Source organism: Cibotium barometz, chromosome 38 (assembly GCF_041138505.1).
Source record: "Cibotium barometz isolate CiBa-2024 chromosome 38, ASM4113850v1, whole genome shotgun sequence".
In the NCBI taxonomy this organism is placed as follows: Eukaryota; Viridiplantae; Streptophyta; class Polypodiopsida; order Cyatheales; family Cibotiaceae; genus Cibotium; species Cibotium barometz.
In genome coordinates this window covers 14,623,472-14,644,746 of record NC_141083.1, presented here as the reverse complement: position 1 = coordinate 14,644,746, position 21,275 = coordinate 14,623,472, and the positions used below count along the sequence as shown (strand labels likewise).

The window sequence follows — 21,275 nt, the reverse complement described above, 5'->3', positions numbered from 1 at the left end:
TTAGCCATGGCATCGCCTGTTGCCGTATCTGGTTGGCATTAATTAACTGCTATTTCCCAGAATGCCGAGCTTGACCCTAGCTGCATGGAATAAAGACATCCCTAAATAGCTCTACGTGCAGGCCCGTGCGAGTTAGTGCGTCGCACTGCATTTCTCACGTCGTCTTTCAAGCGGATTAGCTCACATTAAGTTGCTATTTCTATATTACCAAATTTCATCACATTTCAGTTTTCCCTGCTCCACGAGTTTTTTTTTTTTTTTTGGGGTGGGTATTGCGAGGGATATTTTTATATATATGGTGGGTACCAGAAAGATAGAAACCCAACCATGATGAAGTTTCTAATTAAGTCTTGATCGAGGACCGTGTGGAGTGAAGGATTGTTGTTGTTCAATGCTTTGGATCATGCGGCTTCATGGCACATGCCTGTACCATGTAACCATGTATGAGAAATATTCTCTACATGGTTATTTTCCCATTCCCAAACCTTTTTGATTCATTGAAGAAGCTTAAGAAACAAACAAAATTAATAACCAATTGTTTTAGTGAATCATATAAGAATATCATCCCCCACCAAAAACAAGGACTTCTTACTTTCTAGTGTGACGTTTAGAACTTAACGTGAATCTAGGTCATCCAATTGACTCATGATTCATCTTGAAGTGCTTACACATGAAGATATCTCTCTACATGACCTTTGTGAGACCTTTTGGTCTTTGGGTTACCAACGAAGTTCACACGTAGAACAAGCTCATGAATGTTTTTTAAAGTTGCCCTTGTAACTAACGTAAATGCCCAATGACCGAGATCGGATAGCAATCCAACAAAATTAAAACCAATCCAACAAAAGCACAAAATTATGACTACCAAATGAATTAAAATAGACCAAATCCAAGCTATCACACTTTCAAAAGAACTTTCCTTCACTCTTAAAAATTGGCCCCATTGCTCGTTTGTCTCTTACTTGTCATGGCTTTGTTCATAAATATTCTTTCTGCCTTCACTTTTACTGTACATCCTTGTTTATAACGCGCGACGATCTATCACGCGCATATATTCCTTTTGAGATTACCTCCAACCTTTGGAATTGGTCCCATTGCTCCTTTGTCCCTTGCTTTTTGCGGCTTTATCCATAAATATGCTTTGGGCCTTCACTTTCCACACATCCTTGTTTTATGTGTGACGGTCTATCACGCGCTTATGCCTTTTGAGTATCGATTTGAGTCTCAACATTGATGATATCAAACTTCTAAATTTAGAGAGTGATAAGAACTTCAATAGATTCATGTAGTATGCCAATCTCTTTCCTTGAAATTAGCATGGGATGATTCTATGTATGTACACAAACTTAGATTGTATGATTCATGATATGACCACAAGTGAAGGACACATCTATGTGATGTGGCTTTCTTACTTTGCGTGAAGGAGTGTCAACTATTATAATCTTAGAAAAAAAAGTACAATTTTATGTTTTTAATAGGACACAATGTATCTATTCTACCTAGGACTACATAGTTAACACTAGTCTTGTAGAGACTTGTAAGAAATTAGGTCTTACACATTCAAATAAAGAACAAAATCTTCCACAAGACAAAGAACTAAATGTAAGAGAGATGGAGAACAATAATGAATTTCGTGTTTGCAAACCCGATTACAAATTGATGGTATTTGCACACTCATGTGATCCGGCAAGGATTTTAATGGCGGTCTAGGTAGACTTTGGATGGAGAATGTTATGCACTTGTAAAGGTGCACAAAGTAGTGAATAAAGATCTATGCTCGGTGATCTCAATGTGACAAAGGCTACCACACATCTATATATAGTACTTAAGGGTTGATTGTAATTTGTATTATACGTTGGTCCATGTAAGCCATTCTACAGTTGGTCTAGATGGACTAAAGCAACCACATTACTCTATTGGGATCATATTAGACTAAACGAGAAATCGTAGATCTTTGTGCATCTTCTTAACCCATCCGTGGTTGGCTGGGCGACATTCCTTTGATTCTGCAACCCGAGGACAAGGTGTCCCAAAAAGATCTCTTTCTACCATGAGTGTAATTTAATTGACTCGCATTTACATGCATCCTACTTGGCATGATGCTAAGTATACATAAGTCGATTTCCATTCAACCACCTATGGCCAACATCAAATGTTTGAATTGGGTAGTATCATGTGCTTGAGCATGTGTAGCACACATTGTCTACTTCTCATAAAGAGGGCCTTACAAAATAGAGCACCTCGTTACGTCTGCACACGCAATGACAAGGGTGGAGCATTAATCTCCAGCAAGAATTTTGGGGGAAAAAATCTATACAGCTTCAACGTCTTAAAGAAATTCCATGTAGGGTTGAAATACTCACTACTCAAAAGATTAGATGGAAAAAATATCACCCATCAATAAGATTTACAAAACATATTTTTTCATGGTCATCATTTAGATACTTTTTGTATAAAGCTCTAATTTTTGAATCATGGTTTAAAAATAGCTTAGATAAATTTTTAAGCATGCTACAAATACAACACTTTTTAAATATTTGTTTGTACCTTACATTGATTAAAGAAATATTTTAAAACATACTTCTCCTTAAAGGCAAGGTTGCTATAACAATTTTATTACTTTTTTTAGTATTTTTTAATACATGTAATTTTTCAGATACATGGATTTTCTTTTTCATAACTTATATCCTATTTACATATGTAGTTTACTCAAGTAGAATCATGGAACTTTGAGTATATTTGTCTTTCCATTTCTTCAGAATTTATAAATAAGCCTATCTTTTTTTTTTGGCTAATGCTACTTTAGGGCTAAATCACAAGATTTGTGCTACGAAAAAGTGACTCTAGCAGACAAAACAAATTTAACTATGGAATTCAACAATAATCTTATCTCTCTTTCACTTTCGTTCAACATAACCTTTCAAAACAGAGCTTAGAAGAAATTTAGAGTGTGAGGGTGCAACACATGAAGTGTGATGGTGCAACGTACTCATAAGAGCGTGTATCAGAATTATGTCTCACTTTTATAAAGCAACTTCGCTAGTGGTGGCTCCCACATCAATAGATCAACACAAAGAGAGAGGCTTGGGATTAGGGATTTAATATTCACGTGATCATAAGATTTTTGGTGATAATAACACATGTGAACAAGTTATTCACATGTTCTCATGTTACCGTTCACAAAATAATAGGTCACTTTCCATTTGGGAACCCCTTAAAAGCTTGGCTACACATGGGAATAAGCTATTCACATTTTCTCATGTTACCATCTTCACATAATAGCAGGTCAGTGGCCACCTAAGAAGATTTTTTAAGCCCGACAAAGATATTTTTTTTGGGCCCTTGTGAAAGCTTTGTGAATATAACATGTGATCACAAGATTTTTTGTGTTATTAACATGTTGACATGTTCTCGTTTACGTCAGTGAAATCCGTGCTTGGGATCTATCCTTGTCTTGATGAAAGTAGGATAAACAATAAACTTTTTCAACACATCCTTCCAAAGAGAGCTTTTAGTAGAAATTTAGAGTGTGAGGGTGCAACATGAAGTGTGATGGTGCAAAGTACTCATAAGAGAGTGTGTCGAAATTCTGTCTCACTTTCGTAAAGGAACTCCGCTAGTGGTGGCTCCCACCTTGAACTTGCTATAATTTCTTAGCCACATGGGCTGCCCCCTCGAGGCTCAACAAGAAAATACTCCTCCTAGATATCCATAATCCAATCCCTAGATCAACACAAAGAGAGAGGGGCTTGGGATCTATCATTGTCTTGAAGAAAGTAGGATATACAATAATCTTATGATCTTTCTCACTTTTGTAAAGCAACTCTGCTAGTGGTGGCTCCCACCTCGATAGATTAATAGAAAGAGGCCAGGGGCGTGGGATTTGTCCTTGTCTCGATGAAAGTAGGATAAAGAAAAATCTTCTCTCTTTCACTTTCATAAAGCAACTCTACCAGTGGTGGCTTGCACGTTGATAGATGAACACAAAGATGTGCTTGGGGTCTATCCTTGTCTTGATGAAAGTAGGATAAACAATAATCTTATCGTTTCAAATCTTCTCTCTTCACTACCTTGATAGAGGAAGACAAAGGGAGGGGCTTAGGATAAACAATAATCTTATCATTTGAAATCTTCTCTTGGTCGATGAAGACAAAGAGAGGGGCTTGGGATCTATCTTTGTCGTGATGAAAGTAGGATAGACAATAATCTTATGGTCTCAAATCGTATGTGTTCTTTGGTCTAATCGTTTGTTTTATTGCATAAAATTAGCCTTATGAGGGGGCAGTTTGTACTTTGTTAACTAATAGAAGGATCTTCTTTCCAAAAAAGAAAAAAAGAAGAAGAAGAAAAAAAACCCTCGTGGAAGGTGGATTTGATTTTATTTCAAAGTTTATGCTGCAAGTCTTTTTTTTTTAATAGCTACTTTGATTAGTAGTTTGTGTCGTATTCCACGTCAAAGTTTATGCTCTGACATAATCCAGGGTTTTTTGTATGTTAAAAGTATGAAGAGGATTCTTGAACGATATGCAAAGAGCAGCGACGAAAGACAAAATGAGGATCAGCTTGTCGACACCACTAATGTAAGATCACTTGCACAGCTGCATATAATCAATATACTTGCTGAATTTACGTTGGATTAAACATAGCGTAATGGTGTCTTCTTTCCTCTAAGCAACTGTTATTATAGTATGCATGCAGATCGATGCATGTTTTTTTTAATACACCCCCTATATTGTATGTCTCTACTTATCAACTCCTCTGAGGTAAACATTGATTAATTTATAGCTCACTAAGCTGGTATTGAAAAGCATCTTAGATTAACTTATGCAGTATTGGCACGGCGAAGTTGAACGACTTAAAGAGCAGTTGGATCATCTAAAAACCAAAAACAAGTGAGTGCCTTGTCTGCCTTAAGATATGTACGAACGAGCCACCACAGGCTTGAATTCTGTCATCAACCATTTTCAACAATTATTTTCTTAACACAGACGCGCATCAGGAGAAGAACTTGGAACGCTAAGCTTGAAGGAGCTCCACCAGCTTGAACAGCAGTTGGAAATGGGCCTCGGCAGTGTGAGAGGTCGAAAGGTAAGCCTTCTTGAGTATGATCAACACTTAGTGTTTAGCTGCTTAAAAGTCATACAGCTAGAAAATCATAGTTTGTAGAGGTTGATTTTCAATGCATTTTTGCAAGGATAGGTATTTAAAAATACTATTCAATATAAACAAATACCTGCTTTATATCCAATGTAAACATTCTACCATTGTATATCCAATGTAAACATTCTACCAATTCTATTTCTCTTTGTAACCAATCCAAGATTCATCAAATATCCATGGCATTATGTATTGTATTTGGTTCTCCAAGATCCATCAAATGCTTAACATGCTTTTATGTAGCCAAGATCTTGTAGATACAGTTAGCATACACATACATGGGAAACATAACCATAAAACATTCCATGGCTATATGTAGTGTCCAACACCCATGTTCATGTATAATAGAGAATTTACAATATGAATCCCGAGAAATTAGGCAGTAGTTACATTAACTCAAACATTCTACCAACTCTATTTTCTTGTGTAACCAAGCTAACTCTTGTTTTCCTTTATAACCAAGGGGCATTGGTCCCTTTCTAACCAAGGGGCACTGGTCCTTGTGAGCAAGGATCTTGTAGATCAGGGTTGAGAAAACCATAGCCTCACCAAGGTGGAGGTCATCCATATGAAGGTACGTGAAAATCCTCTATGGAAGAAAAGAAAGGTGGGGACCTTGTGCTTTCACGAGCATTACCAATTCCAATTATGCCATAGATCAGAGTTGGTAATGGATCCGTGATGGTGAGGTTGCGAAGAAGATGCAAGAAGCTGACCGTCTAGTCCTGTAGAGTATGCTCCACTTAGCTGCAGTCCCACTTTCCATTATATGTGGGGGTGGAGAGGGAGTGACAGAGAACATGTGAAATTATAATACGCACAAACCCTTTATTAAAACATTAGGACAATTACTATCTTTGTTTAAATGTATATTATTATGAACGAGCACAACTGCTCGACACACACCTTTTTCGGGTGACGAACAATTTGTTCAAGGAATTGAAACTTAATTAACTCACAGTTTCTTGCTTTCTCTATAAATAACCCAATCGATTGAGAGCCTGATAGCGTTGGTGTCTGATCATGGCTCAAAACAATCAACAATACAATTTACTCACCTCTAGAGCATTCTCCATGGACAAACTAAATGGTAAAAACTACCAAGTTTGGAAATTGAAAATGCAAGTTCTACTTGAACATGCAGAGTTATGGGGCGTGGTTTTTGGCACTGAAGTAGAGCCCATCCAAAATCACGCAGATCACCTAGCATGGGCCAAAAAGAATCTAGCCGCCAAGTTGGAAATTTTACTCCACTTTGGCGACAAACAAGTCTAGCCGATCAGGATAGAGACCAAAGCCAATGCCATCTGGGATCACATGAAATCCCTGTATGAGCATAGTGATTTGGCAACACAGGTTGCAAATCGAAAGCAACTTATCAATAAGCATATGACTGAGGACCAAGAAGTCCCGAAATTTCTGGACGATTGGCAGTTAACTCTAGATGAGACTGTCATCTGAGGCCTTGACAATGTACAGGCTATGCTATTGTTAGCAGCACTACATGGGTCATGGCGGCCATTTATTACAACCAAAACATTTGGACAAGCCCTAACGGTTGCAACCTTAGTAGCCAGCATTTCTCAAGAGCATGTCTTGCGCACAACGCTTAGAACACCATATTAGGGAATATGGGAATTTCCCACAAGTTTGGGACACGTGGTTAAAAGTTTAGATTAACCATAACTTGAACACCACTAATCCAAAATGAGCGCTTTATAGCTCTTTAGATTCCATTTTTCAAGTGCTTTCCAACGATAGGTCATATGATAGGGTTTTGAGAAACTTACAAACATGTTATCCATGTCCCCTTTTTTAAGTAATCAAAAATGGGAATTGAGAAATTCCCAAATTCACTAATATGGTGTTTTAGTGGAAAATCAGACTCATCCTCATCTATGGCTATGACAGCCTATTATCATAGGAAAGGCAAAGCTCCCTTTAGACCCAAATATAGTAATAATTTTAGACAGGGGGGACAAAGGTCGTATATGAAGACCGTCATAGTCGACATCACAGCTCAAAACTGGGGGGCTCTCTCCAACTTACAAAACCTTTCTGCAATATATGTCACAAACCTGGCCACACTAGCAATGATTGTTGGCATCGGAATAAATCAAGAGGCCTATATAAACCTACAAATAAAGCCTATGCTAATTATGCATCAGGCTCAGAAGAATCAAACGAGTCTGAGGCCTCTCCTTATGCAACTACACAAGATGAAGAGGATGACCCACCCGTTCTAGTGTATGCATTATCCATGCAATCGGTAGCCCCACCTGACCGCACTTGGATAATTGACATAGGGGAAACACATCACTTGACATGCCACAAACCTTGGTTGAATTATGTAGATCTAGAGAGGCCTCTATGAGTCCACGTGGGTGACAATGGGGTTTGCCGTGCAGTAGGACATGGCCAAATACACATCACGCTTCCTAATAGTTCTACACTCACAATAGACTGTCTATTATGTTCCAGCCTTAACTAAAAGCCTCATATCCGTTAGTGTGGCTACTTCAAATGGTACCATCATTGAATTCCATCACTCACACTGCATAATAAAACACAGACAAACTGGACAGATTCTAGAATTTAAATGTCCTAAACAAGGTAGATTGTACATCTTAGATACAATAGTCCATGATGCTCATGCATATTCCACGACTATCTCTGATAGAGATAATCAAGAAACACTATTATGACATTATCGACTTGGTCACATAAACTGATAGGCCATCAAACAAATTCAAACACATCATCTCTCCCATGGATTTAATCTTAAAACGGTAGGCCATATATCTCTGTGTGAAGGGTGTGTGTTTGGAAAAATGCCTCAACAAAAGTTCCCTCATAGTACAACCCAAACCAAGGCCCCTCTTGAACTGGTTCACTCCGATCTCTCCAGACCTTTTCCAAAACCATCCCTCATAGGCAACAAATACTTTCTCACATTTATAGATGATTACACTAGATTCACAGTAGTATCCTTCCTTAAAACCAAAGATCAGGTATTATCGCATTTCAAAGCCTATCATTCCTTGATAGAAAACCAACTCACCATCAAACTTAAATCCATACCAATAGATAATGGTGGTGAATACATTTCGGGAGCCTTCAAAGATTACTACATAGCGCATGGGATTTGACATCGTTTAACAGTAGCACATACACCACAACAAAACGGTGTCGCCGAACGTAAAAACAGGACACTCATGAATTGTGCTCGTGCAATGTTAATTGTTGTTGGGGACTAACTCCACAATTTTGGGAAGAAGCGGCCTCTACTGTGCTTGCTACCTCCAGAACCGCACTTTTAATATCCATATAAAAACAACACCATATCATCTCTGGTTTCAGAGACAACCCGATTATACTCACCTAAAGGTTTTGGTTCTCGGGTTTTGCATTGTTCTAATAATGCAACCTAGGAGGTTGCAGTTAATCCAATGGCTATGTATGGTGGATTTTCAAGATCACCAAGAATATCACCTCAAAATTTGAAGAAAGAAGTAAAGTGAGAACCTCGGTTTAGAAGTGTTTCCTCACAATGTTGACAACACCACTACAGTGGTGGAGAGACATCCAATGCTCCTATTATGAAAAGATGGATCATAATGCTTTTGAGTGCTAGAAAAAAGCTTCATGACGAAAAGCAACAGTGAATCATGGAACTTTGAACCTCGAGAGGTGTGTGAAATCTTGATAAAAGGTGGTGTTCACACAAAGGATCAAGGAAAGACACACAAGAGGAAGGATCCAAGCATGAAGATCTCAATAAATAAATGAAATACAAAACTCACATAAAATTTTGAATTAAAAAAAAAACTAAACTATTAATGAACAACATCAAAAATGTAATATCCCTTTCTTTTACAAGAGATTCAACCCTCCGAGTGCCTGTAGGCTTCTATGTAACGATCAATAACACAATCAATAATATATTCATATTCTCGTGTAATCTCCAATTCTCTGTGCATGTTTTGAAGCACGTCTATAATATTTTTACAAGGACAAGGGAGGACGGAGTGGGAGGCAAACAATGAGGCTCTTGAGAGGCTAGCCTCATGCTTCCGTGCACAAGCTTCATTGCGCATGAAGGGGGGTGTGGATGAGGATGAAAGGTCCATGCCATCGCCATAGTTGGTTTTTACAAATGGCTTCTCTTGGCACACCTTCCTTTACTGCTTCAAAGTCACATGCGAGAGCAGGTGTAGGAGCAGTGAGTGGGTCATTGCAGAAAAGTGATGTGTGGATTGTGAGGTGGATCTTGAAGTGTCTAGGCCGTCAAAGTAACGAAAACAAAGAGGAATAATAGACAAAAAACAAAATTAAGAAGACGAAGAAGTAAAGGGAAAAGATAAGCCTTCACCTCCTTGTTCTTCTTCCACTCAATGTGCATGTGAAGAGAAGAAGAAGAAGAGAGAATAAGACATATCTTTTTCTTAGCCTCCTCCTTTGAGCGCAACATCCAAAAGAACAATGTTAAGTGAAAAAATGCAATAGAAAAATAGAGGAGCTTTGGATGATGCTCGGAAAAAGACCACCACATTTCCCTCATGTGCACTAAAAGAAAACAAAAATTGCTTATTGTAAATACTCTTTATCTTTCACCCAAAAAAAAAACAATAATGAAACATGTAAGGTTAGTGGACTTAAATAATACTTCTAGTGAAAAAAATTAAGAAAAGAATAGGCCTTCATGCAAAAGATTTACACATGCAACACCCAAGTACCAAAGAATTCTAAGAAAGTTAAATCTATCATTGAAGTTTTTTAAAAGAGGAATCATGTAGTGCTAGCAGACTTAGTCTGAGGAGATCTATAAGTATGTATCAAAACACAAAAAACAAAACCAAGCATTAAAGAAATATCAAGATAGTAAGAAAATATAAAAATGGAAAAATAAAGGTTATAATAAAAAGACATAATAACAAAAGCTACTAATTTAAAAAAGTAAAAGGAATCACTTGTACCTCATATTTGTAGGAGGCTTTAGAGGAGATTAGGTTGCACATTTGAACCTTAGAATGAATAAGTTGAGGTGGGGTAGGAGTAGTTATAGGTTTGAATTGGTAATAGCAAGTTTGAATCAAGGTTGCAAGTATCGCTATATGTGTCATTAGCGATGCTTCACTATGCATGTGTTAAATAGCGATACTTTTAGTAGCTTTACCTAAGATTATGTTGCTGGTAGTGTTGCTTAGCAACACTAATAAAAAAATACTAAAAATTTCACTACCTTGGCGTTCCTAGGCTTGTGATATCTAATAGTGATAGCATTGAAGGTTTGGAATAGAAAACAATCTAGCTTTTATAATATATTAAAATTAAAAAGAAAATGTGAGAATCATTCACCTTTAAAAGAAGAAGAAGAAGAAGAAACTTGGGTCTTTGCTTGAATATCCACAAGAGAACTAAGAGAATTGGGTATGGATGTGAAAGGAGAAGGGATTGGGTGCAAAGGGAGTGAAAATTGGACTGTAGTGCAGTACAATTTGTAAATTGTGTCACTTGTTTCATAAAAACAAAGGTAGGGGAAACTATTGTATGCAAATTATTTTCCTAGAACTATTATAAAATTAATGTAATCTTCATTGTTGATATTCACACTTATGTCAAGGCTTCGTAAAGCATTGCAAAAAAGTTTTAAAACTGGCTTGTGTATTCTAGTGCACTTGATAAGATCTTATATCCCATCAAAAGTTTGAATCCAACTCTTATTTTGCATTGTGATGATTCTCTTACCTCTTTAAATATTTTCTTTGGCTCTGAAGACTATAGCATTGTTTTATAATCCAATGTGGTGTATTCATGATGACTATAACTTCTAGTCAACCCTAATTTATGCATAAAGTTTGCTAGCTTCTTTGAGTGAAGACATATGAGTTTACAAGTAGAGGTATAAACTTTTAAATTCACCTCCCATCATTCACCTAGCAAGCATATAATTCATTCTTTTCATTTTACCTTTTGATAATTCTCCATTAAGGGGCTTGTATCGCTTGCTTAAATAAATCCCCCCTACCCAAGGGTTGCCTTGTGTGGTCAATGCCTTTCTAACTCTAAATCTCCTTGTGAATTATTACTATTAGCATATTAATTAGTATAATCCTCTTCACAAAATGACCACCATTCACCTATCTCTCCACACTGCATATTGACTTATCTGCCATAGGAGAATCTTGTAAATATAGGTGATGTAACACTTCTTTCCCCTAACAAATGTTTACCTTCCTCAAAGTTGATCTATCCTTTGTCATAAGATATTTTGATTATTGGTACATTGAGTCATAGTTTTCAAGTACGAAAGTTTGATTTCGTGCGGTACGTTCAAATACGGTCCAGAACGCTCCGCTAAATTTTGGAAATAAAAATATGGTGGAGGTATGGTCCATTTAAAAAATACTTAAAAATATAAATATATATTATTATATTGTTATTCACACATACACATAGATGGAAAACTTAGAGAATTTACAACTTACCTAAAACATTAGAAATTTAGAATATTGCATAGAAAATGAAAGTAGATAAATGTACATATCAAAGACTATTATCCCCTTTCAAGAAGCCAGTGCCATGTTTCTTTCTCATTATGTCTTTGACAATAATCATATTTTTCTTTTGTTCATGAGCGATTAGATTGTTCTTTCTAGAAAAACAAATTAATCACCTTAAGCGATTCTATGTATAAGATGAATATATGAATTAAAAAATGTAAAAATACTTACACATTTTACATGAAAGATGGCTTTCCCACCCGAACCATAGTGTGAGGGGTCCATGGCAACCGATTTGCGTTGAGCTGTTACCTTTTGTTGTGCATGGTGTTGTGGATTCTTTGTAAACTGCTTCTTTGCAATTCTTCAGTCCTTGTTTGAGCAATGGCTATGATAGGGGCCACCTGCTTTACCCCTTGGCATTTGGTAGAAGGCATAATATAAAGACATATGAGTAGAGTAAGACATGGGCATTCAGGCAATGCATAGGCATAGCCCCCCTCTTTGAGATCCCTTATGTAAAGATGCATAAATTAATAAATTAAGGCATAGGCATAGGCATAAGCGCTACCTATGTGTACCTACCTCTCTCTATGAGCTCTATGCATGCATAGAGAGCTCTATCCATGGATAGATCTCTCTATGCATAGGGTCTTTATGAGCTCAATGTATGCATAGGGCTCTTTATAAGCCTACATAGAGTAGGCATTGAGGCCTCTATGAAAGCCCGTATGTAAAGATGCATAAATTAAGGCATATGCATAGGAATAAGTGCTAGCCTATGCGTAGCTACCTCTCTCTATGAGCTCAATGCATGCATCAAGAGCTCTCTATCCATGTGTAGAGCTCTCTATGCATACGTAGGGCTCATAAAGTGCCCTATGCATGCATTGAGCTCATAGAGAGCCATATGTATAGAGCTCATAGAGATCCCTATGCATAGGCATAAGCTTTAGCCTATGCATAGGGCGCTCTATGAGCTCTATGTATGCATAGAGCTCATGCATAGGCATAAGAACACGCCTATGCATAGGGCTCTCTATGAGGCCTATGCATGCATAGTGTTGACGTTCATGGTAGAGCTACACTTATGGTTGCTGTTATGTTTGGTGGAAGATCTTCATGTCACTTGAGTGTGTGTTTGCAAAAGGATAGAGAGAACAAAGATCTTAGAGAGAGAGGGATACACGACTGAATGATGTGAAAAATTTCTTGATTGATTCAATGAAGTACAAGTACCTTTACAGGTTACAAAGCTTCTCCTCTTGACATCACTGCTCATGTCATATCACACAAATATCTAGATATTATTGATACCTCTCTAAGAGATGGTTCACACATAAACACACTGCCTCACTGGTAAGAGTGGGTTCAACACAAGCAAGACCTTGATTCCCCAAAAACTCTCCTTGAAGGGACTACCTCATACTGTGTCAAGGATAAATCTAAGCTCATGGTTTCTCATGCTAGTTTTCTTGGTTAAGGATAAATCACATGGCTCTAGTTTCACAGGCCAATTATGAGATCCCATGGGTAAGGACAAACAAGGATCAAGTCACACACACACAATAGAAAACATCTCACAACTCAACAGAAAACAACACATATCTTGGACTTTGAAAAGCCCAATCATCATGTAACAATATTTTGCTTCCTCTGTGGGAAGCTTTGATAAACTCTTTCTCCTTAATGATAGTATTTACATTTGATTTTTTGTGAAAGCAATTCTTTTCATTGTGGTTGTTTTTCCCATAATGTCAGCATGGGTTCTTTGAGTAGAAGTTCTTCTCAGCATGATTTCTCCTACCAAAGGAAATTTTTTATAATTTTGAAGCTCCTTTTGTGAATAAGGAGTTGTCCCCCCCCATGCTTCTCTATTTTTGAGCTTTCTTTCTTCTTCCTTGAAGGAGGCTATGAACCCTTCCAAGGGAAGATTAGGCATGTTCTTTAGTGCGGTGATGAGGTTCCCATATTGATCTTCAAACATTAATTTTTTCAATACTACTAGGGCCACATCTTCTTCCACATTTTCTTTTAAGTCCTGTAAGCTGGTTTATTAGAGACTTCATTTTGTTCACATGAGTAGATACCAGCATACTTAGGTAGCACTCATCATGCATTGGAAGCTCCCGGTGCATGTCGACAGTTTTTACTGGCATGCATTAGAAGGTATCGGCATGCCTAGGTAGCACCCGAGCATACATTGGATGCTCTAGGTGCATGTCGGTATCTCCCGAGGCATGTCACTAGTTATCGGCATGCATTGGAAGCTACCAGCATGCCTAGGTAGCACCCGGCATGCATTGGGTGGTCGTGGTGCATGTCGGTCGTTATTATCGGCATGCCTATGTAGCACTCGGCAAACAATGGGTGCTCTCGATGCATGTTGGTAGTTACCGACATGTATTAGAAGCTACCAGCATTCATAGGTAGCATCCGACATGCATTGGGTGCTCCTGGTGCATGCCGATAGCTTTCGGTGCATGCCGATAGTTATCCGCATGTCTAGGTAGTTACCGGCATGCGGGTAGCTTCTGGTGCATGCTGGTAGCTACGGGCATACTTAGGTAGCACCCGACGTGCATTGGGAGCTCATGCCTAGATAGCAGTTGCCATGCATTGGGAGCTTGCCGGTGTACGTCGATAGCTACCGGCATACTTAGGTAACACTCGGTATGAATTGGGAGCTCTCGGTGTATGTCGGTAGTTGCGAGCATGCATTAGAAGCACCCGGCATGACTAGGTAGCACTCGACATACATTGGATACTCCCAGTGCATGACGGTAGGTACCGGCATACATTTGAAGCTACCGGCATGCCTAGGTTTCACCTGGCATGCATTGCGTGCTTCCAGTGCATGTCGGTAGCTACCGGCATGCCTAGGTATCACCTGGCATGCATTGCGTGCTCTCAGTGCATGTCGGTAGCTACCGGCATGTCTAGGTAACACCCGACATGCATTGGGCACTCTCCATGCATGTCGGCAGTAATCAGCATGCATTAGAAACTACCGGCATGCCTAGGTAGCACCCGGCATGCATTGGGTGCTCCCGGTGCATGTCAGTAGTTACTATCATGCATTAGAAGCTACCGGCATGCCTAGGTAGTACCTGGCATTGGGTACTCCTCCCGGTGTATGGCGGTAGCTGTCGGTGAATGTTGGTAGTTATCGACATGCATTAAAAGCTACCAGTATGCCTAGGTAGCAGCCGGTATGTACTGGGTGCTCCTAGTGTATGCTGGCATACCGGCGTACTTAGGTAGTACCTAGCATGCATTGAGTAGCTACCTAGGCATGTCGGTAGTTATGGGAATACCTTGGAAGCTACCCGCATGCTTATGTAGCACCCGGTATATATTACGTGCTTCCGTTGCATGTCCGTAGTTATCGGCATGCATTAGAAGCACCCGGCATGCCTAGGTAGCACCTAGCGTGCATTGGGTGCTCCAGATGAATGTCGGTAGTTGCTGGCATGCATTGGAAGCTACCTAGGTAATACCCGGCATGCATTGGGTTCTCCCGGTGCATGTCGGTGGTTACCAGTATGCATTAGAAGCTATCGGCATCCTTAGGTAGCACCCAGTATGCATTAGGTGCTCTTAGTGTATGCCGGTAGCTCTTGATGCATGTCGGTAGTTATCGGCATGCACTAGAAGCTACCGGTATGCCTAGGTAGCACCCGGTATGTATTGGGTACTCTCGGTGCATGTCGGTATACCGGCATACTTAGGTAGCACCCGGTTGGTAGCTATCTAGGCATGTCGGTAGTAGGTACCGGCATGCTTAGGTAGCACCCAGTATGTAATGGGAGCTTTCGATGCATTTGGGTAGCTATCTGCATGCCTTATACGTAGCACTCGCTTAATGCATAAGCCGGCATAAGGCTTATGCATACTATACATTCATAGCTTGTACGAGGCTATGCATTCCTAGCCTGCATAAATCTATGCACAAGCCTCATGCATAAACCTTATGCATAAGCCACCACATACATGAGGCTTATGTATTAGCCATATGGATAAGCCTAATACATAAGCCTCATGTATGTGGGTTATGCATGAGGTCTATGCATGAGCTTATATATAAGCCTCATGTATGCGGGTTATGCATGAGGTCTATGCATGAGCTTATATATAAGCCTCATGTATGCGGCTTATGCATGAGGCTTATACGTGAGCCGCATACATGAGGCTGTATACATAAGCCGTATACATGAGGCTTATGCATAAACCTTATGTACCCGGCTTATGTATTAGCCATATGCATAAGCTTTATACATAAGGCTTGTGCATATGGCTTTATGCATGGCTTGTGCATATGGCTTTATGCATGATGCTTATGCATACGGCTAATGCATCAGCCTCATGCATAAGCTTATGTATAAGGCTATACATAGCGGCTTATCACTAATGCATAAGCTTTATACATGAGGCTTATGCATGAGGCTTTATGTACAAGTATCATGCATAAACCTTATGTATAAGCCTCATGCATGAGGTTTATACATTTGGTAATGTATAAGTCTCATGCATGAGGTTTATGCACTACCCTTATGTATGAGGCTTATGCATATGGCTAACGGATAAGCTTTATGTACTAGCCTCATACATGAGACTAAGGCATATGGCCACCTCTTGAGAGGAGATATTTGGATAGCCCTCTATGCATGCTTATAGTGCATGAGTGCATGCATTGAAGCACTCTATCATGCATAGGCTAAGGGCTCGATATGACTATATGAATGCTCTGTATATGTGTGCATTGAGGAGAGTATACATAGAGAGCCCTATGTATTCATAAGAGCACTCTATAGAGACTTTTATGCATGGATCCCTATAGAGACTTTTATGCATGGATCCCTATGCATGCACAGAGCTCAATGCATTTGCATATGTGCTCTACCTTATGCATTTGCATATAGAGCTATATGCATACGTTGAGCCCATGGAGAGCATGAGCTCAATGCTCAATGCATGCTCATGGACAGCATGCATAGAGAGCCCTATGTATGCATGGGAGAACTTTATAGAAATCTCTATGCATGGATGCATGGATCCCTATACATGCATAGAGCTCAATGCATTTAGATTGACTCTACCTTGTGCTCTACCTTATGCATTTGCATTGGGAACACTCTATAGAAATCTCTATGCATGGATGCATGGATCCCTATACATGCATAAAGCTCAATGCATTTGCATTGAGGGATCTACCTTGTGCTCTACCTTATGTATTTGCATAAGGGATCTATCTTGTGCTCTACCTTATGCATTTGACCCCTTATGCATTTGTATAAGCTCTATGCTCAATGCATAAGGGCTATACCTTATGCATTTGCATATGGTCTATGCTCTACCTTATCGATGCATAAAGCTTAAAGATATCTCTACGCATGTCCTACCTTATGCATAGAGCTCAAAGAGATGCATTTGCATAAGGGCTCTACCTTGTGCTCTACCTTATGCATTTGCATAAGGTGTATGTTCACTGCATAAGGGCTATACTTTCTGCATTTACATAAGGTCTATGCTCTACCTTATCTATGCATAAAGCTCAAAGATATCTCTATGCATGTCCTACCTTATGCTCTAACTTATGCAGAGACCTCAAAGAGAGCTCTAGGAAACTCAATAGAGTTCAATGCATTTGCATAAGGGCTCTACCTTATGAATCCATAGAGATTACTCTATGCATGCATAGAGCTCATGAAGAGCCCGATGTATGCATAGAACTCAACGCATTTGCATAAGGACTCTACCTTATGAATAGAGCTCAAAGAGAGCTTTATGCATACGGTAAGAGCCCTTATGCAATTGCAAAGAGAAGAGAATGGAAATATGGTAAGTGAAAGTCAAACCAAAGTAGAGTGATGACCTACAAGAAGATAAGAGAACATAACAAGAGAATGTTCTTTGTATACTCTTCAAGTGAAGACCTTATACAAATGTAGAGAGCTCTATGCATATGCTTATGCATAGAGCTCTTTTCTTTGAGCTCCATGCATAAGGTAGAGCCCTCATGCAAATACAGAGAACTCTCATGCAAATACATGGAGCTCTATGCATTTGCATAAGGTCTCACCTTATGCATATAGGTGAAATCCTTTCATGAGTAACCCCTATGCAATCTCTCTTGCCCAAGTGATTGCCCATATACTATGCTGGTACTTCCCCCTTACGCAAATGTATAGAGATTTTACAAATGATCTCTCTCATGCATGTTGAAAAAAAGGACTCCCATGTATAAGATCTCTATGCATAAGCTCTCATTATGCAAAACAAAGCTCTCTTTATGCATATATCATGAGAGCTCATGCATAGCTCTCATTAAGCATAAGAGATCTTCTAAGAGATCGAGATCTCTTTTATGCGTAGCTCATGTATAAAAGAGCTATATGTGTGAATGGGATAAAAATAAGTCTTTATTCCTACAAAAGCAATGTATGTGGTGAAGGATTCACAAATCAATCAAATCTATGATCATTGTGCGTTGCGCAATCTCACTATCTCTCTCCGTTGAGCTTTGTTACATCTTTATATGTCTCTCTCTCTTCCATAGATATGGACATCTTCCACACTCCATAGTTGGTATGTTGATCAAAAATCACATTAAGTATCAGAGCAAGGCTCTTTGAACTCCATCCATGTCTTACAACGCCACCTTACCGGCACCTGCTACTAACATCCATCTTTCAAGGCCCACCTGCTAAACCTCGCTTTGAGCCACCCTTTGGGTTGACTCTTCGGTGATTGGATCTGCCTCCAGTGATGCCTGCTTGAGTCTTTTCCTCAGGGGTCTTCTTAGTCTTGGATTCCTTCCCCCTGAACTAGAGCTAGGACTGTTGTCTGTCGTAGTGTCTTTAGACGACGAATTACCCTTCCCCTGTTGGGGTTTGGTACTGGACTGAGATGACTGCTTGGGCTTGCCTCCGTTCATCTTCATTTCTTCATTTTGAGCGAGAGTCAGAGCCCGGTCATATGTACTTGGTTCAAAGTTACGAACTGTGAACCGAATGTTAGAGTCCAATCTTGTAAGGAAGATAGACATTGCCCTTTGAGTCAAAGAGGTAAGACCCTTTCTCATAGCCATGAGCTCTCATATGCTTATAGACAAGTTCAATAGCCAAGGTTTTCACACTTGGCAAATGAATATCAAGTTTCACTTGATGAGAGAGAACTTGTGGAGATTGGTTAAAACCAATGAAGGTACTTCTTCCAGTGCATCCAATGAAGGAGAATCTACTAAGGAGAAGTCACCTCAAGATAGTGCTAGAGAAGAAAAGTCTTACGGCATCATTGCTCGTTGTCTTGGTGATGATTACCTTCATCACATTTCTGATCTTGAATCACCTTCTGAAGCATAGGCTAAACTTGATTTATTGTTTGGAGCTAGTTCTAAAAACTCTAAGCTTTCTTTGAATATTACTTTCTTTGCGATGCAATTGAGAACAGGTGAATCTCTTGCTGATCATGTCAACAAGATGAGGAGTCTTATGACTCAACGAGATGAAGTTTAGTCGCCAGTGTGCCGTGGTAGTGCTTCTCAAAAGCATGCCTAAAGAATATGACAATTGGGTCACAACCTTGAGAATATTTTATGACCCGGCCCTAGAAGGAATTATCAGTGCCTTGTAGGAAGAAGAAAAAAGAAGAAACAAAGATTAACTGGAGCTACCACTGAATAAGAGTTTGTTGTAAAATTGAAGGGATCTTCCATGGCTTCTACCTACAAGTAGGTCATTCAATGGAGGTATTGCAATGTGTCAGTGTAGGCATGGGTGAGAGAATCCAAAATTTTCCCAATCAATGCGGATATTTGCATGGCTATTTGTAGGGCAACAACCGTGCTAATAGCTTGTGTATAGCCATACAAACAACTATGCCGCTATCACTTTGTGCACTACTCTCACTACTTTCTCTCACTATTCCGCGGCTCCTTTGTTTGGCTATGCCGTCATTCTCTTAAAGTGATTAACCTCACCATAAAAAACACTTGTGGAAGAGTACTTCAGTCAACAAGGCAAGATGTATTGTGGATAATCGATATTGGAGCATTTAGGCATTTGACTAGTAAAAAGAACTAGTATTGCTCCTTCTTAGCTAGTGGAAGATCAAAAGTAGGAAAAGTTTTTTGGATGAGTTTTTTTTTCCATTATTTTGCAACCTCTTTTTCTTCTAAGTTCCTCTTAGTTTTTTGAATTCGCAGCCTCATGCATGTGGTTTTTGCACTACCCTTATGTATGAGGCTTATGCATATGGCTAGTGGATAAGCTTTATGCACCAGCCTCATACATGAGGCTAAGGCATATGGCCACCTCTTGAGAGGAGTCCATATAGGGGAGAAAAAATAACAAATCCTAAAACTTACAAATGCTATAACATGTAAAAGCATAAGAGAGGAAACATAATAGGGAGAGATCTCTTACCTTATGAGGCTTATATGTGTGGATAACCTACAAAATCAAACTAAATAAAGAAAAAAAGTATTAGTAACCCTAATCTTAACCCTAGGAGTAGGTTGCCCAATTTTGTCCACTCAGGCATCTTGTAAATAGTAAAAAAATAGGCATTTGTTTACCTTTAGTGGCCAATGTCTCCTAGCTAACAAAGGAATTTCCTTTCAAGTTCTTTTGTTGGAACATCACATGCAAAGTTGGGAATATAGTTGCATAATCTTATTAAGTACTAGATAGTTGAAAGTCCTCATTTACTTAGGTACAAAGTCAATGTACACACCATGTCCCAAATTTGGATTGATTCCATAAAATGTTAATATCTTTTATTTATAAACTCATATGAGATTCCCACTTTGGACCTTAGATCTTCACATAATATAGAGAATAACTTGAATTTTTAAAAAACTTTTAAGCTATTTGTCTATTTTTAAAAAATATTTCAAGGACTTTAAAGTGTTATAATGTATGCCACTTCTTGCATCCACAACAACTACCACTTAAAATGCTTAATCTTGTAGTGGTAGATAGTGAAACATTAGTAGAATGTGGTGATTAGTCAAAATTGCAAATCCAATTGTTGAATTTTGAATTATCTCTTTTTCAAAATTCTTCTAGGCTATTAGAAAGTTTGTAAATATTAGTAATCTTAGTAAAATTACATTTTTGATGTAAATCATCTAAAACCTATAGGGACTAGTGTACTTCTACTAGTGCATCTATGAAAAAAAATTGGATCACTGGAAAGGTCATTTTTTATCATTTCATCATATTTTTTATTAAGTTTAATTAATTACACTAATTTGTAATAATTTAAGTTATATTGGGTTAATTATAGTTTATGTGTATTTTCTATTAGTTGTTTGATCTCATTTAAAGTACCTTGCCTCCCAAATTTTCTCTTCAAGCATTGTCCTAGTCCAACATAAACTCGACAAAACTGGGTACCCTGATCTTGCAGTAGAAAGTATATACAAAACCCTAATCTTAATAGAAATTTTAATGAAAGGTTTTGCATAACATAGGAAACTTGTTGAATCTTTCTTTTTTTCTTCTCATTATAGCTTAATCCTAACCCTAGCTTCTACATAGAAACCCTAATAGACAGATTTGATGGAGAGCTCTTCATCATCAAATCTCTCTATTAGGGTTTCTATGTAGA

The 21,275-nt window shown here is 38.7% G+C and overlaps 1 protein-coding gene across 1 annotated transcript in view; it reads left to right on the top strand.

Annotated features, from left to right (window-relative positions):
- The window catches only part of LOC147616378 (MADS-box transcription factor 23-like), a 35,952-nt gene that overhangs the window by 1,519 nt on the left and 13,158 nt on the right, over positions 1–21,275 (top strand). The window contains exons 2-4 of the mRNA XM_086777444.1: positions 4,502–4,580; positions 4,831–4,892; positions 4,989–5,088. Of these exons, the coding sequence (XP_086633570.1) occupies positions 4,502–4,580; positions 4,831–4,892; positions 4,989–5,088 (241 nt within the window). The remainder of the gene's footprint in view (positions 1–4,501; positions 4,581–4,830; positions 4,893–4,988; positions 5,089–21,275) is intronic.